This window comes from Pleurodeles waltl, chromosome 8 (assembly GCF_031143425.1).
Source record: "Pleurodeles waltl isolate 20211129_DDA chromosome 8, aPleWal1.hap1.20221129, whole genome shotgun sequence".
Classification (NCBI taxonomy): domain Eukaryota; kingdom Metazoa; phylum Chordata; class Amphibia; order Caudata; family Salamandridae; genus Pleurodeles; species Pleurodeles waltl.
In genome coordinates this window covers 607,800,635-607,818,422 of record NC_090447.1, presented here as the reverse complement: position 1 = coordinate 607,818,422, position 17,788 = coordinate 607,800,635, and the positions used below count along the sequence as shown (strand labels likewise).

General features: G+C 43.6%; 1 protein-coding gene across 1 annotated transcript in view; it reads right to left on the bottom strand.

Moving 5' to 3' along the window:
* The window catches only part of MAP3K15 (mitogen-activated protein kinase kinase kinase 15), a 1,103,876-nt gene that overhangs the window by 305,823 nt on the left and 780,265 nt on the right, over positions 1-17,788 (bottom strand). Inside the window, exons 12-13 of the mRNA XM_069204696.1 lie at positions 16,884-16,933; positions 9,552-9,647 (exon numbers count right to left, since the gene is read on the bottom strand). Of these exons, the coding sequence (XP_069060797.1) occupies positions 9,552-9,647; positions 16,884-16,933 (146 nt within the window). The remainder of the gene's footprint in view (positions 1-9,551; positions 9,648-16,883; positions 16,934-17,788) is intronic.

The following is a 17,788-nucleotide window of genomic DNA, read 5'->3' as shown; positions in this document are numbered from 1 at the left end:
TTCTTGCCACTTGCATAACAAGTTTGGCAAGACCTACAGTGTGCATCTGAGTGCCTGCACATTTGGGGCCCAGAAGGTTTCCTCTGACAAGCTCTTGAGGGGGTATATTCAGCCTCAGCTATTTCCTTGTGCGTTAACTTTGTCCTTTAACAGAGTGTACAGTGATATTGGGAGAGCTGCTAAAGTTGCTTCTGCCTTTTTGTAGGTATGCCAGACAAAAGAGCTAAAGAGATAATGTGGAATTTGAATATACAAAATCTTAATTAACAACAATAAAAGCAGAATTTTCAAAACAGGTTAATAAAAAGAGCTGCCAGGTGTTTGTCAAGCTAAAAAACCACATTGGCTAAAGACAAAAATGTTTTTGGTCTCAAAAAAGCACACATTACCATAGTACTACCCAGCACTGAAGAGAACTGTTTTGTGTGTGAATGTGCTTATTGATAAAGGACAGCATGCTGTAGCTCATGGCGAAGTCTGCCAATCGTTGAAGTGGGCTGACTTATTACCCCTTGGGGCATGCTTGAGTGGGTTTGAGAGGAAATGTTAATGACAAAACCACAGAAAAATCGATAAGGTGTGGCTGAAAACCCCATAAGTATCTACGCCATACACATACTTTTAGTAAAATCAACATGTCTTGGCTAATATAGAACTAAAAAAGCCAATCGTTCTGTTATAGGCAGCTAGCCTCGTGCCTTTGAGAAATAAGGAAATTAAAAATAGCAAAATAGAAGGCAAGAAGGACAGAAAGCAGGAAAGAAGGGAGGAAAGCAAAAATTATGTTTCAAAGAAGAAAAACAAGAAAGAAGGAACAAAAGGACAGAAAGAAAGAATAAAGAAGGAAGGAAGACAGGAAGGGAGGCAGGGAAAAGAAAGGAAAGAATGAAGAAAGAAAAAGAAAGAAAGTGAAAATAAGGAAGAAAGAAAGAAGTAAAGTTGAAAGGAAAAAAGGAGGAAAAAAGAAAGAACGAAGGAACATTGAAAATATAAAAGAATGAAGGAGAGATAGAAAGAAAGAAGGAAAGAAAAATGGAAAGCGAGAATTAATGATGGAAGGAAGAAAAGATGGGAAAGAAAGAAAGAAAGAAAGAAAGAAAGAAAGAAAGAAAGGAAGAAAGAAAGAAAGAAAGAAGGAAGGAAGGAAAAAAGAAAAAAGGACCGTTAGAAACAAAGAAGGAAGGAAAGAGTGAAAGAAAGAAGAAAAGATGGAAAAGAAAAAATAAAGGAAAGAACGAAAGATGGTAATAAAGAAGAGAAGATTAAAGAAAGAAGGAAAGTAAGAATAAGAAAGGGGAGAAAGAAGGAAAGTAAGGAAAAGAAAAGAAACGAAGAAGGAAAGAAAAAGAAAGAAAAAGCAAAGAAAGAAAAGACATGTAAAGTCAGGTAAAAAAGGACAGAAAAAGAAGGAGAGAAAAGAGACAAAGGAAGAAGCGCAAGAAAGATGGAAAACATGAAGGAAAAAAGCTGGAAAAGAAAGAAAGAAAGAAAGAAAGAAAGAAAGAAAGAAAGAAAGAAAAGGAAAGGAAATCAATGAGGAAATTAAGAATTGAAAAGAAGAGAAAGAAGAAAATGAAGGATAAGAAAGAAAGAAAGAAGTAAAAAGGAAGAAAAGAAGGCAAGTGAGAAAGAAATCAAGAAATCAAGAAAAAAGGAAAGAAACAAAGAAGTCCGAAGTGTTACAAGCGCTGATAATTAAACACAATAAGGACCGATTTTCTTCTTAGGCAAAGTTTATGAAAGAACTAGAATAAATGTGTTCTGAAGAATCGTTCTGTTTGTGTACTGCAGGCTGCACAACAATATCACAAGCTGGTACTGAAATATGAGGACATTTTCCTGATGTGTTTCAAACATAGAGGTAAATGGACCACAGTGGATTTTGTGGAACCTCCCAATGTCCCCGTATAATATTTAGCACTGTTCTGCATCAGAATAAAGAAATTATACTCAAATGAGACCTACATTAAGTTTTCGGAGCACCTCAATTTATATATCACCATATGAAAGCACACATTTAAGGTGCAAATGCATTTCATGGGTGCTTTTTACCTGGGAGAAATAAAGCCTTTTTTTCTTCCTCTGCCAATGATCTCACCATTCAATTTCTGATCCGACCAGCAGACAGGGACGGCAGTACCAGAGCAATGCATTTGCGTCTATTTACTGAGGTGCATAGTAAAAAGAGAATAACTTAATACAGAACAGATACACACAGATCTGATCTGTTATGCTGGGAAAAGCCAGCAGTTAGATAAACACGGCCACTTCAAAAGTAACTTACAACAGCATTGGTGTTAGACTTAGCATCATTGGCATGGTCTCCCCTAACTTTTTGCCTCTACTTTCCAGGTTGTTTCTGTGTGCTGGACTCTGATTTTGCTCTTTTTGTTTGCTCTGGACACTTTACCACTGCTGACCATTGTAAGTGTTCCCTGTATACATTGTATGTGTAGATTGACTTATCCATAATTGGAATAACTGATTGTTAGAAATGGTTTTTTTTGTTGGCAGTCAGGTTACCCCTTGTCCAAGCAAGAACCCTCACTCTAGTCAGGGTAAATCACACACAATCCAAATTATCCTGTGCCCACCCTCTGGTAGCTTGGCACTGAGCAGTCAGGCTTAACTTAGAAGGCAATGTGTAAAGTATTTGTGCAATAAAGCATACAATAACACAATATAGCACCACAAAAATACACCACACAGTGTTTAGAAAAATATATAATATTTATCTGGGTATTTGCAGGTCAAAACGATAAAAGATGCAATATGAGATTGTCTTAAGTCTTTAAAAAGTAAACAAAGTCTCTTTCAAGCACAAAGTACCTGGTTTGGAGTGGAAAATCTCCGCAGAGGGACGCAGAGGAGGAGATGCGTGGAAAAATGGTGTTGGTGTCGGTTTCGCCCCTTCACACACGGACTTGCGTCGTTATTTTCCACGCGGGGAGACGTGCGTCGTTTTCCGGGAAGAAAAATGGTGTGTGCGTCGGTTTCGCCCCTTTACACACGGACTTGCGCTGTTATTTTTCACTCGGGGAAGACGTGCGTAGTTTTCCGGCGCGCGGACCGGTCTCCTCTGTGGTTCGCGGGATTCCCAGATGTCCCGGGGTCTGTGCGTGGATTCCTGGGCTTGTTGTCCGGCTGCGCGTCGTTCCGGTGGGCTGTGCGTGGAATTTTCTCCCTCACGGCAGGCGTCGCGTCGATCTTTTCCTTGCGGGGTCGAGCGGCGTCTTTCCGGATTGGTGTGCGGTGAATTTTTCACAGCGGAGCAAGCTGTGCCTCAAATTTTTCGACGCACAAGGAGGCCAGTTGAAAGAAAGAAGTCTTTTTGGTCCTGAGACTTCAGGGAACAGGAGGCATGCTCTATCCAAGCCCTTGGAGAGCACTTCTGCAGCAGGACAAGAGTTCAGCAAGGCAGCAAGGCAGCAGGCCAACAGCAAGGCAGCAGTCCTTTGTAGAAAGCAGTCAGGTGAGTCCTTTGAGCAGCCAGGCAGTTCTTTTTGGCAGGATGCAGGTTCTGGTTCAGGTTTCTTCTCCAGCAAGTGTCTCTGGTGGTAGGGCAGAGGCTCTGTTTTATACCCAAATGTGCCTTTGAAGTGGGGGAGACTTCAAAGAGTGGCTAAGAAGTGCACCAGGTCCCTTTTCCGTTCAATCCTGTCTGCCAGGGTCCCAGTAAGGGGTGTGGCAGTCCTTTGTGTGAGAGCAGGCCCTCCACCCTTCCAGCCCAGGAAGACCCATTCAAAATGCAGATGTATGCAAGTGAAGCTGAGTACCCTGTGTTTGGGGTGTGCCTGAGTGAATGCACAAGGAGCTATCAACTAAACCCAGCCAGACGTGGATTGTAAGGCACAGAAAGATTTAAGTGCAAAGAAATGCTCACTTTCTAAAAGTGGCATTTCTAGAATAGTAATATTAAATCCAACTTCACCAGACAGCAGGATTTTGTATTACCATTCTGGCCATACTAAATATGACCTTCCTACTCTTTTCAGATCAGCAGCTACCACTTCAATAATGTATGAGGGCAGCCCCAATGTTAGCCTATGAAGGGAGCAGGCCTCACAGTAGTGTAAAAACGAATTTAGGAGTTTTACACTACCAGGACATGTAAACTACTCAGGTACATGTCCTGCCTTTCACCCACACAGTACCTTGCTCTAGGGGTTACCGAGGGCACACATTAGAGGTAACTTATATGTAGAGAAAGGGGAGGTCTAGGCTTGGCAAGTACTTTTAAATGCCAAGTCGAGGTGACAGTGAAACTGCACGCCCAGGCCTTGCAATGGCAGGCCTGAGACAAGGTAAAGGGGCTACTTAAGTGGGTGGCACAACCAGTGCTGCAGGACCACTAGTAGCATTTAATCTACAGGCCCTAGGCACATATAGTGCACTCAACTAGGTTCTTACAAGTAAATCAAATAGCCAATCATGGATAAACCAGTCAACAGTACAATTTACACCGAGAGCATATGCACTTTAGCACTGGTTAGCAGTGGTAAAGTGCCCAGAGTTCAAAAGCCAACAACAACAGGCCAGAACAAATAGGAGGAAGGAGGCAAAAAGTTTGGGGATGACCCTGTAAAGAGGCCAGGTCCAACACTGATTTACTAGTAAGTACCTGGTAAAGTGCACTAGAGGTGCCCAGGGCCTGTAAACCAAATGCTACTAGTGGGCCTGCAGCACTGGTTGTGCCATCCACATTAGTAGCCCTGTAACCATGGCTCAGGTCTGCCACTGCAGTGTCTGTATGTGCAGTTTAAAACTGCCAATTCGTCTTGGAAAATGTACCCACTTGCCAGGCCTAAACCTTCCCTTTTTATATATGTAATGGAGCCCTATGGTAGGCCCTAGGTATCCCCATGGGTAGGGTGCACTGTATGTTAAAGGTTGGACATGTACTTAAGTGTCTTACATGTCCTGCCAGTGAAATACTGCCAAATTTGTTTTTCACTGTTGCAAGCCCTATTTCTCTAATAGGTTAACATGGGGGCTGCCTTTACATATTATGAAAGTACAGATTCCCTTTGGGAGCAGACAGACATGTGGAGTTTGGGGTCCCTGAACTCACAATTTTAAAATACATCTTTTAGTAAAGTTGGTTTTTAGGTTGTGTGTTTGAAAATGCTTTTAGAAAGTAGGCATTTTCTTGCTTATTCCATCTGTGACTCTGCTTTTTTGAGGATTCCCTGTATGGGTCAGTTAGACAGTTGGGCTGTTTGCACCTCTCCTCTAGACAGTGACACAAAGGGATCTGGGGTGTAGCCTGCATATCCTGATGGGCCATCTGGGCTGAGGGTAGAGAAGGAGAGGGAAAGGGAGGAGTGGTCACTCACACTTGAAAGGGCTGTGCCTGCCCTCACACAATGCAGTCTCTAACCCCCTGGTGTGTGTCTGGGGCCTGGCCTGGCAAGGCAGGATCTGGAAAACAACAGAGAATTCTCTTTGAAGTAGGCCTTCTTCAAAGGCAGAAAGGGATAAAAGAAGAGCACTCAAAACCCCAGAAAATCAGATTGCTTCTGGAACCAAGAGGAACCTTTGCCAAGGAGAAGAGCTGGAGAAGCTGGAGGAGGAGTACTGCCCCTTTGCCTGTGACTGTGCTTTGCTGGGTTTGCCTGCAGTAGCTGCTTCTACCTGAGACAGGACAAAGACTGACTTCTGTTTGACTTCCCACTGGTGAAGAATCTCCAAGGGCTTGAACTGAGCGTGCCTTTTGTTGTTGAAGTCTCAGGGACAACAAAGACTTCTCTCTGCCAGCACTTTGGCTTTCTGCTGAGAGTCCTGCCTGCCAAGTGGTGCCCTAACCTGTCTTTAGGCCCTTGAAAGGTGCAGTTGGTGGAAAGGGACAGAAATCCATGCAAAAACCGCTGTGCGGGGAAACATTCGACACACGACCCACCTCTCGGCTGATAAACGACATGCCGCCGGCCTCGCAGCTAAAATCGATGCTCCACCTGTATCGCGGCTGGGAGATCGATGCAACGCGACTGGAGAAACGCCACACAACACCTGCATCGGCTGCTGTTAACATCACAAGCCCCCATGCAGCGCGGTTTCTTGACACCGTGTGATCGGATTTCAACACAACATCCCTGGGTGTGGAAAATCAACGCAAAACCTGCCCGGACCCGAGGTGCCCGTCCGGATTGACACATCGCTCTCTTGCGGGAGAGAAGAAACGATACATGCCGACCCGACCTGAGGAGGAATGAGGCACGGTCTCGCTTGCGAGTGATCAATCGATGCATCGCTGGCCTTTCTCGAAGCAGACTCACCGTACGGCTTTATTTTGAAGTGACCCAGGTATGTTTGTGCAATAACAGCATTCTGACAGTTTTCTAAGGATTAAGACCCTTATTCTTTTTTAAATTCATAACTTGACTTGTGTATGTTGGATTTTTGTTATTGTGGTCTTGTTTTGTTTAGATAAATTGTATCTATTTTTCTAAACCTGTGTTTGGAGTGTTTTCACTGAGTTATTGTGTGTGTTGGTACAAATACTTTACACATTGCTTCTGAAGTTAAGCCTGCCTGCTCGTTCCAAGTTACCAAGGCGGTGAGCGGGGGTTAACTGAGGGTGTCTCCTTTACCCTGACTAGAGTGAGGGTCCTCGCTTGGACAGAGGGTAACCTGACTGCCAACCAAAGACCCCTTTTCTAACAACTGGCAAGAGGCAGGAGTTGATAAAACATGGAATGTGTCCTATCCTCACATCTGGGGGAAGGTCCTATTTTCACCTCAGGCTGGCAACTCTAAAGTAATTATAAGTTACAACAAAAACACCGGCAATGAAGGGAACTACCTTGTGTGTGGATGTGCTCATTGTAAAGGAACAAAATGTAGTTACTCAAAGGGAAGTTAACTAGTTGCTGTAATAGGCTGACCCATTACCCCAGGTGGTATGCTGTGGTGGGGGGAAGCAGTGGGTGAAGGCAAAATGTGAATGTCACAACAACAGGCCAATGGATGAAGGGAGGTGGCAAACAGCCTCTTTAATTAGGTATATTATACATATAATTTTAGTAGAATCAAAAGGGCTTGGCTAACATTAGGCCTAAAAAAATCACTACCTTCCCTGCGGTTAAATGACATAAACAAGTGCATAATTCTTAGAAAAAAGAACCAGAATACAAAATTAATAGATTGTTTCTATTTTATTTCTATCCATTAATACGTGGGAAATGTGGGTTTTATATTTCAATGCGGCATCAGCAACTGCAGTTAAGGGCGAACACACAGTTCTCTGCCAAAATTCATTTTTTTTAAATTAAACAGGAAATCGTTTGGGATGGTGCAGGGGGATCCTCATTGATGAATGCCTTTGCTTGACAAATGAGAATGTTTTTGTATAAATGCTTTTTGGGCTTTGCAGAACATTGCAGCCAGTAAGTGCACATGAAGTTTCAACACAAGGGAACTGGAAATCCCAACGGGTCCCCATCCCCTTCATTCTTGCAAAGTCAAGTGCACTCCCCCATCTCCATCATCTATGGGCAGAAATAAATGGGCATCAACGGATCTCATGTGTTGATGTGTTTATGGGGTAATCCTCTAGTGAAGTACATAGGTGATTCCAACAATGCACACGTATACATGCCACAAAGCCTCTCACCAGTCCTCTTCAAATTTGTTCTGCCAATTTTTCCACAATGCCCCACTTGGCCACTAGTAAATTGGGTTAATTAATGTTTTGTTCCAGTGTTGACCTCCGGGTCTTGACTAGGCCAAGGATGGGCAATACAACGTAGCTCCCTAAAAAACTGTCCTTTATGAGAAGGGCCCATAAAGTTGTCTGGAGACTGGGTATGTCTCATCTTTCATATCTCTCTGGAGAATAGTGGACAAGGTGCAGGCAATTTAATTGAGGTAGTCTAAGACTGACTGAAAAGGCCCTCTGCCATCCTGGTATCAAACCTCTTCCCACTGCCCCTTCCAAGGGGCAAAACAACCTAATGTATTATCTGTGTTACTTTCTTATTACTCAGTATATCTGTTTCGCTTCTGGGGACTATGTACTGGGAAGCCTAGTAGAGCATATTTATGCTCTCCAAGAGCACCACAGAGTTTCTAGTCATTTACAAGCATGTGATGATCGGCCCAGTAGTAATGTTGTATGTTGGCTATCACCATCCCGCTATAAAGCACTGATCGATATCATTTATTCAAAGTCACACTAGGTAGATCCCCAACCCACAGGAATGCACACATGATTCCAGTATCCCTTTGAAAAAAGCACTCCTGCAATCCATAAAGGTATTTTTGCCAGATAAAAAGCATTTAGGGAATGGGTTACCTTTTTAGGTAGGGTAGCTCAGTCGATCATCCAACCCTATAAGTCTCTATGCAGCACTTTTAGCAAAAGAATCAGGTTATGCGCCTAGTGCACTTCCTTGTTCCAGGCCACATGCATGCCTATGTTTTGAAAGCTCACTTTCTTCACACAAAGACTGGTTTGCAGTTGAGTATTCAACACTGAAAAAAACACTGATTTCTCTGAGAAGCCACCAAAGACCAAAGATGTCCACAAGAGATTCAGTATATACAATTGGCTGCTACACCGGAGAGAGCATAACAAAGGAAAGGAGTCACCATAAAGAGAGAAGGGGTCCCCCACAATCACATCGAAATCACAATCCCTGACAAGGGGTGCCTCACTGAATTCATTCTTCCAAATGCAGGAGACAGACAACCTGATGACCTCGCGTGGTCCTATGCAACACAGAAAACAAAGTTCTCAAAGGGAGAGGTGGCATCATCCGAGACCCCACACCATGAGTCACTCCTTGGCAGGAACTGCACAATGGCTTCATTGCACACCACAGCCCTGAAGGTCACTCCTGTGGCCTGCAATGCACTCATCGGATCACTGCACACCCTCCCTCCTGCAGCATGACTGTCGAACTAACAAGCAGCTAGTACCTGTACAGATCACCAGGAGTGCACTGCGCAGCACCTTTACAAAGAGTGGCTTCCGAATCATGCACGCCTCGGCTCCAGGACAGTGCTACCACCCTTGGTTGACAGCATTGAGGGCAAGCACCTCAGCATCAGAAAGCTTCACAAAACCCCGGAGACTTCGTTTACTTTTGGTAAGGATCACCCGCCGCCCTCGGCCACACGGATAAGAACAAGTGTTAATAAGGATCAATTACCTGATTGCTGTTGGATGAGTAAACAAGCGAGGAATTCATGTCCTCTTTATCGTGCCAGGCCACACTCCCTATTTTGGTTTCTACTCTGTTATATTTCTTTTCACTCATATTTATGAAACACTACTTTTAGTAAGAGGGGAACATCTATAAATGACGCAGCAGGGGCCCACTCAACCCTGATCATTGCACTAGTGTACTAATCACCAGTTGTCAGGGCAGATCCTTTCAATGCTCGCACTATGGCCCATGGCACTCTTGTACATCACGGGTAGAAAAGCCTTTTACAATGATCTTTACATGCGGACATATTTTACAATCTTAAACTGTGCACTCCTCTCTCACGTAGCAGTGTGTCAGCACAGTAAACATTGCCAACGGGACTGAGGTCTGATACTTTACCTGCCGCACTGGTCTTCAGTAGAAAAGTATATTTGGAAGTCATCTGAATTATCATGAACATAAAGAAAACAACATCGTTCATCAAACTTGGATATGCTGTAAAAAAGAAAAAAGTCTTAATCAAGGAGTTGTCTAAGGCTTACTGAGTTTGTGTGTTAGGCACATTAACCTGCTAACCTAATTTACTCATATAGTTAGTTTTGTTGACAAACCATTCAGGCATAAATTTTAGTATCTTTGCACAAATAGCTATTGTACTCTATATATAGCTATCAAAGTTCATTTTAGGTTAAAAACCCATAAAATCAAACATCACACATCAGCACTTCATTGCACAATAATTGCATCAATGATATAATTGATGACAACACTATCCATGGTGCTCCCGCCATGCACAGTGTTGTCATCAATTATATCATTTAAGATGTCGGCAGAAATGTGATCAATGAAGTCTTATCACAAGTCATGAGTGATGTACTATGTGAAGTTATTAGTAGTGCGTGTGCATTATTGGGGTGTGAATTTAAGTTACCTCAGGGCTCAGTTTAGTTACTTCAGTTAACTATAACTGTTGAAATGTAGTTTTTTTTGTTTATAAGGTAATGTTGCAATTGGCATTGTCACCTAACTATAATGTTACTTTAACCTTTGTTTTTTTTCAGTGAATTTCAAAATAAATTTTGAATACCGAAATGTCACTTTAATCTTTGTTTTTTTCAGTGAAAATCCAAGTTTTTTTAGTGGAAGGCATGGGCAATATATAGAAGCCAGGTCTGTTGGTTTTATCAAGAGATCATTGTAATGTCAGTCAGTAAATGGTTAAATGAAGCATATTAACAAGTTCAGACTCTTTCCTTCACATCCCTCAATCCACACAATGCATCCTTAAATCCAAACCCCAGAAATCCCTTCATACCCAAAATGAACAGCAAAAGCTATAGCTTTGATCATGCTTAGAAAAATGTCAGCTTTCCTGTGGTTCTACTACATAGACCCCAGGAAACATAGGGGCAGATTTAAGAAAAGTGGCGCTGCACCCAGTGCAGCGTCACTTTCCATGCACCCCTTAGCACCCCTTACAGCCACCATGTGTGCACCGTATTTAAAATACGGCGCACCATGGAGCAGGGTCGGGGGAAATAATGACACAATTTTAACGCCATTGATGTGCTATTCAGGGTTAGCACCAACATTTTGGCGCAAACCCTGACCACTACATAGTGGCCCATTGTAACCAATGGTGTGCCCCTTTTTAACACCTGCTCTGAGCAAGTTTTAAAAATGCTGAAAAAAATGGCACAAAGAAATCTTTTAGATGCACCATTTTCCACAGACCCCCTAATGGGGGAGTGCCCTCCTTGTTTTTTCCAAAGGAGACGAGGGGCGTATGCCACCCCTGGGCCATATAAGGGCATGGGGACCTCATTCCCCGGGGCGATTTTTTTATTTAAAGGGGAGCGAACCATTTCAAGCCTTGTTAGGCCGTGAGGATCCCATCTCTTAGAGGTACTACTACAATTAAATGAGAGGGGGGCGCATGGCCACTATCCCAGAGCCTTTGTGAGGCCCTGGGGACCCCATCCCCCAGGTCCACTCATCTGAATAAAGGGGAAGGAGGGCCATGTGGTCCCCCTCCCCGAGTGTAGTTAGGCCCTGGGGTCCCCATCCCCCAGGGCATTTTCTATAAATATAGGGGGCCGCATTGCTCCTGTTCCTGAGCTTTGTTAGGTCCTGGTGACCGCATCCCCCAAGGCCTCTCACTTCAATAAAGGGGAGGGGTGCATGGCCTCCTCTCTTAACCTTACTAGGACCTGGGGCCCCATCCCCTAGAGAACCACACCCCACAGGGCCACTCATTTACCTGATGGTGGACACCCCGAGGCATTTAGAGGCTCGGTGAGTGGGGCTAAATGTTCCCCTCCCCATTTTCTAGTAACTTTGACCTGGTGTGGGTCATTTACTGAACAAAAACAAAGGTTATAGGGATGTTATAGTTAGGTTCTGAATTTCCTTGCACAGAACCATAGTTCTGCAGTTATAGTTATGGTTTACTCAAGTATCCATAACTCACGCCCTAAGGTAACTACAACTTGCTTCCCTGCAAAGCACAGATTTCTAATCAATAATTTTATTACAAATGTTGCAGTAATAATACCAGTGTTGTCATTGAAGGTGTCATCAATGATGTAAAATGTGCATGGCGAGGTCTCAAGTGTTAGTTACCTTAGGGTGCAAGTTATAGCTACTTGAGTTAACCATAACTATAACTGCTGAATTTCTATGGTTTTGTGCAAGGAAATTCAGAACCTAACTATAACGTCCCTGTAACATTGTTTTTTCAGTGAATTTCTATGTTTTTTTTAGCATGTGCAGACTTAAATATAAGCAGCGCTGCGCACAGCCTATGGCCAGGCCTGGCGGCCAACCCTCCTGCATGCACCCAAACTCAAGCTGCGCACTGCCTTCCGCCGTGTGCAGCATGAGTTTGGATGCAGAGGGTGTTTTGTTTTACATTTTTCTCTGGATTTGTGGATCTACAAGTGGATTCAAGAACTTGGGATCCGTGTATCCATCGTGGATCCGTGAATCAGATGAAAAAAAATAATTGGGCAATTTTTGGCACGTTTGTCCTTTGGGGTCAGGATACCGGTACTTTGATTCTTTATGTGTTTTTTCACTCTTCTTTTCCCACCCTCGAGTCAACGCAACAAACAAAATGATGGCCAGCCAATCAGGCCTTTGCGTTTGGGCTGTAGGCGTGTCTAAAGACCCAACAGAAATATTAATGGGGAAAACGCATTTTGGGACCCTGCCTTTTTCTCAGCCCCCGCTTGTTGGATCAACCCGAAACTTTCAAGACAGCAGCTGAACGGATCAAAGTATAAGTTTTAAACATTTTATGAAGATTCCTCAAGCGGCGCTAAAGTTATAGGCAAAACAAACAACGCTCTGTTTATGGTTTATGGAAACTAGGTCCTAACTATAACTACTGGTGGTGATGCGAGGGTGCAAGTCATGGTTACTTTAGGGCACCACGGGTTAAAGTTACTTGAGATAACTCTGACTATAACTGGTGAATTTCTATGGTTTGGTACGCTTAAAATGTGAGCCCAACTATAACATCCCTGTAACCTTTGGTTTTTAAGTGAATTTCTATAGTTTTTTAAAATTCTATTTCCTAACTATAACATCCTTTTAGCCTTTGTTTTTTTCAGTGTATTTCTATGTTTTTTTTTAACATATAGTCATTTACATGACTATACGTTAATCAAACCACAGTCGTGCACAGACAGGCCCTGAGGTCAATCCCCTATAAGCACCCAACCTTACACTGTGCACAGCCTGCACCCGTGCACAGCAGAGTTTGTCCGCAAGACCTGGCCTGCAGCCAGACCCTGCGGCTAACCCCCCTAGCCACCCAACCCTATGCTGTGCACAGCCCTTTGGCCGTGCGTGGCGGAAGTTGGACGCAGCCTCTCTTGGTGTCAGAGTAGGTGTGAGAGGGTGTTTCTGTGGGTGAGAGTGGCTGTGACAGTGTCTGTCTGGGTGTGAGAGTGCGTACATCAGTGTTTTAGTGGGTGTTTCAGTGTCTTTATGTGTTACCTGGGACCGCCATGGAGTCCTCAAGGGCTCCCATGCAGTATCTACATCTTTTTCTTATTTTCCACAATGCCCTTTACGTCCTATCTGGCCACGGGTGAAGCCTTAAGGCTTCCCTCATGGTGTCACTGATTCAGCAAGCAAGGAGTTGCTTTAAGCAGCAGCTCCCTGCTTTCTGAAGCATTTAATCTCTGTCCCCTGCACGCATGCTGGGGACAGAGATGAAAGCTGTGTTTTTGACAGCGGGACCTGTTTGACAAAATTGTTTACTGTGGCTTGGCTGCAGCTTCATAACCGCAGCCAAGCCACAGCAAACAGATATGTTCCGGGGTGGGCACACCAGGACATAGAAGGAGCCGGCCCTGGGGGTGACGGTGCACCGGTCCATCAGAGGCTCCTCAAGGGGGGCTGTGTGACCCCCCTCCAACAATCAGGGGAGGTGCTGATCCCAGGGGATGAAGGGGGTCTGAAAGTGACCCCTTTCTCTACTGTTTTATGTATGCCCCGGGGAGATGGTGATCCCTGGGGCAGCGGAGGGGCACGTGCCCCCGCATATTTAATTACAGCTTGGGGAGGTGGTGATCCTCTGTGCAGCGGGGGGCACGCGGCCCCCTCATATTAACCTTAAGCCCTGGGCCAGCGGAAAAGGGCCAGGATGATCCCCCCCACATTTTTAAGCAAATACCCCCGGGAATAGGCCCATCCGGGGGCTTTATAATAATGAAGCGTTGGAGCCTGCACTTTGTTTTTTTAAATTTTATTTTACAGCAGATCCGCAGATCCACCATGACTACGGCATAAAAATAAAATAAAAGCCTTTTAGCCCTGGGGGGTTCCCTTTGGGACCCCACCACCAGAGCTAAGTGGTCAGGGTGTTAGTACTGAAGCCGAGTCCCAAGATTGCTGACAACTCTTCAACGGCTTCTGCTGCAGCAGTGTTGTCAACCAATCAGATCTCAGCTCGAGATCTAGAGGGGCTGTGAATACTTTGCGTCCCTATATATACAAATTTGTTTTCTCCTTCATTTCTCAAAAACTACTACACGGAATTACACCAAAACCAAAAAGGTCGCTTTCTGGACCAAGACTACTTTTCTGCCAAATTGTGTGTAATTCCGTCTGTTAGTTTTGGTGCTATCGCTGTTCAAAATCCCTATAGAAAAATGAATGGGGAAAAAAAAATTGGGACCCTCCTTTTTCCTGGTTCCCCCCCCCCCCACCCCTCCCCTCACCCCCACCACCGGAAGGATCACTCCAAAACTTTCCAGGCAGCATCTGACATGACTGGCAAAACGTTTTGCAAAGTTTTGCAAAGATTCATCAAGCAGAGCCAAAGTTATAGGCAAGTAAAAAAACACTTTTTATACAGAAACTCGGTCCTAACCCTATAACTACCTAGTGGTAGGTGCAACTGGGTAATATATATATGTATATCTATATCTATATATATATATATATATATATATATATATATATATATATATATATATAAAACAGTGCTTTAAATGGGCCAGTACTAACTGGTACGGTACAGAGTATCTGCACTTTCTTATTTTGAGTGGGAGAGTACCTGCACTTCTCAGCAGAGGTGCAATACTTTTAATTGAAGAGTATCGCCACATCTCCGAAATAAGCAGGTACTCTGGTATAGGGCACTTCTGCACCTATATATCTATACTTATATATATATATATATATATATATATATACATACACACACACACATATATTACAACGAACGTAACTGATAGACGTGCCCTCGGGCATATAATGCACATCAGAAATGTATTGTTCCTTCTGTATTTCTTTTCTTTATCTTCTTTCGTTTTACTTTGGGCAGTAGTCCTTTTTCTATAGTTTTTTTTAGTATTATAAATGTAATCAATATGTCCGAACTTGTGTGTAGTGAACAAGACTTTTTATAGTCGAAGCGGGTCTCACAATACATTTCTTATGCACATTCAATGCCCGAGTGAACATCTTTCAGTTTTGTTTGTGGCTGTTGGAATTTATGATCTTATGGTTGTCTCTGCTGTACGACGTGCCACCCCTGTAATGGGCCCTGGCAAAATGGAGCTCTGATCGCAGCATATATATATATATATATACATATATATATGTAAAATCTACTGGCGGTCACCAGTACGTAGTTATATTTAGGACCTAAATTCTATTGAAAAAGTCTTTTTTGACTTGGCTATTTCTTTGACACCGACGACAAATCTTCAGGAAATTTGCCAAAAAAGGTGTGCCCAAGGGTTTTGTTGTTCATGTAAAGTTTTGGGGTAATCTGTTAAGGGGGGCTGAGAAAAAGCTACCCCCCCAGCTACAACTTATAAAAGTACAGGGCCAAATAGAAAAGAAGGAGGGGGCCACGTGGTGCCTCTACTTGAACCACACATGGTCGTGGAAACTGCCACCCCCAGGGCTGGCTCCTGCTACCTCCTGAGGTGCCCACACTTGGAAGGTAGCTGTTTGCTTTAGCTTGGTGGAAGCTGTGGCAGCTCGTACTAAGCACAATCAAACACTCCTCTTCCAGCAAGCGGGAGCTTTAAATATGTGTGCAGGCAGTGAAAGAAATTAAATGAAATTATTGCTCCCGCACAAACAGAGCTGCTATGTGCAGCATCTCCTTGCGTGCAGGAGCAATGTCGGCTCCGCCAGAAGACAAACTGGTTGGGACTGTGGGAGCCTTGAGGCTCCCCCTGAGGTTCCCATAAGTCCATACTGGGTGCCCAGCTAGGGACAGGGCACCCAGGAGCATGTGGCCGAGCCCTGGGGGATGGGGTCCCCTTGGCCAAAATGAGCATAGGGAGGAGGGCCAAATGGGTTGGATTAACGTAAGGTAATTAAATATTACCCAACATTAAAAAACCCTGGAAGTTCACTGAGAAAACGAAAGGTCATAGGGACATTATAGCTAGGAAATAGAATTTAAAAAAACCTTAGAAATTCACAGAAAAAAACAAAGGTTTCAGGGATGCTATAGTTAGGTTCACATTTTGCACGCACAAACCCATAGAAATTCAGCACTTATAGTTATAGTTATCTCAAATATAACCCGTTGCGCATTTTTGCCTCATCCCCAGATACCTTTTTGCCTTTCAAAGCTGTGGATCCTTTCCAGGGATCAGCAGAAGCAGTCCTCTAAAAAATATTTTGCTCTACTTTTTCAGATGAGAGTCAGAGGTCCCAGACAGAGAGGCCCCAGACAGCTCCCTCTATCTGTTTGGACCTCCCATGATAAATGCCACTACATATTGGGGCAACACTAAAGGCACTCCAGAATAAGCTCCTTCTCGCCCACGACTATCACATTGGCCTGTCATCTTCAATATGTGTCCCAGACTCAGGCAGGGTTGTGGCCTGGACATGTGCCAAACTGAGGAGATAGAGGGGGCCACAGGCAGCACCTACAGAATTAACAAGATACTTGGAGCCCTGAGAGGAATTCAAATTCCCAGCATCCAGTCTGATGGGTAGCCACACCCTCAATTGTTTCTTATTTTTTAAAATATTTCACTCAAAGAAATATTAGATTTCCTACATAGACCAGATCCGTGTAACAGGCATAAAAAATGTCTAAAGATTCTTGGTCTAGTGCAATAATGAATAACCGTTTTCCTTATCAACAGATAAGGAACAAATGTAACATTTTGATTTTTCACCATCAAAAACAGCTTCTCTTTATTTTAACATTTAGTCTTAATGTAAGAACAGTAGTGAGCCTACCTTATTCCTCTAATGGAGGAAGCTGTGAAATTCCATTCATGAATCCCTTTCTGAAAAAAGAAAAATGTTTGAGCTTTGATTTCAATTCAAAATTGGAAAAACATCTTTCATTTTAGATTATTGCAAGACTTTTAAAGAACTGAATTGCTATCAGGTAGTCCAGTCCTTCATATATATTGGCAAGGGTCCACCCATTTAAGTCAGCCCCCAAGATTTCAACAGTAACCTACAGCATTGTATCCTCAAGATTGATCTGCAGTGGAGGCTCCCCCACTAGGCCGGCCACTGCTGTGAGCCCAGCAAAGTCAATCATGAAAAATAAAATGTTAATAAGACAATTTTATTATAATTTTACTTTTCCTCCTGAGGGATGCTAGCTAAGCTTTGGGGGGGGGGGAGGGCATTGCTTCCTGGACAGCAGCTGCAGCAGGGAAGAGTGGTGGTGGGCAGAAAGAATCGCAGGGAAAAAATGCAGTGAACTAAAGATTTTGTTGGAACAACTTAAAAACTCTGCAGAATCCTAGAGTTGTCCAATATCAAGCTTGTCTAGTCATAATTTCACCTCATACCTCTTTCTTCCACCAGCCTTCCACCTGCCTCTTTATCTTACTCTTGCTGGTTCCTTTTCATCTCTTCTTTCTCCCTTTGACACTGTTTTCTTTTCTATCTCTTCCTCCTTCTTTCCCTATCTTCTGTCTTTCTCTCTCTTGTTCTTGGGTCACAGTGTGTTTAATGAAAAATAAGTTCCGGTCTGCAAAAAATGAGTTCCAGTGGACCTCACCTTCAAACACTGGCACAAATTAAGCACTGCCCGGCCTATGTAGCAGGCATGATCCGAAGTGCTAACTAAACTAGGTGAAAAGAAAATATAATTTCATAATGTTCCACTGGGGATACATACATGC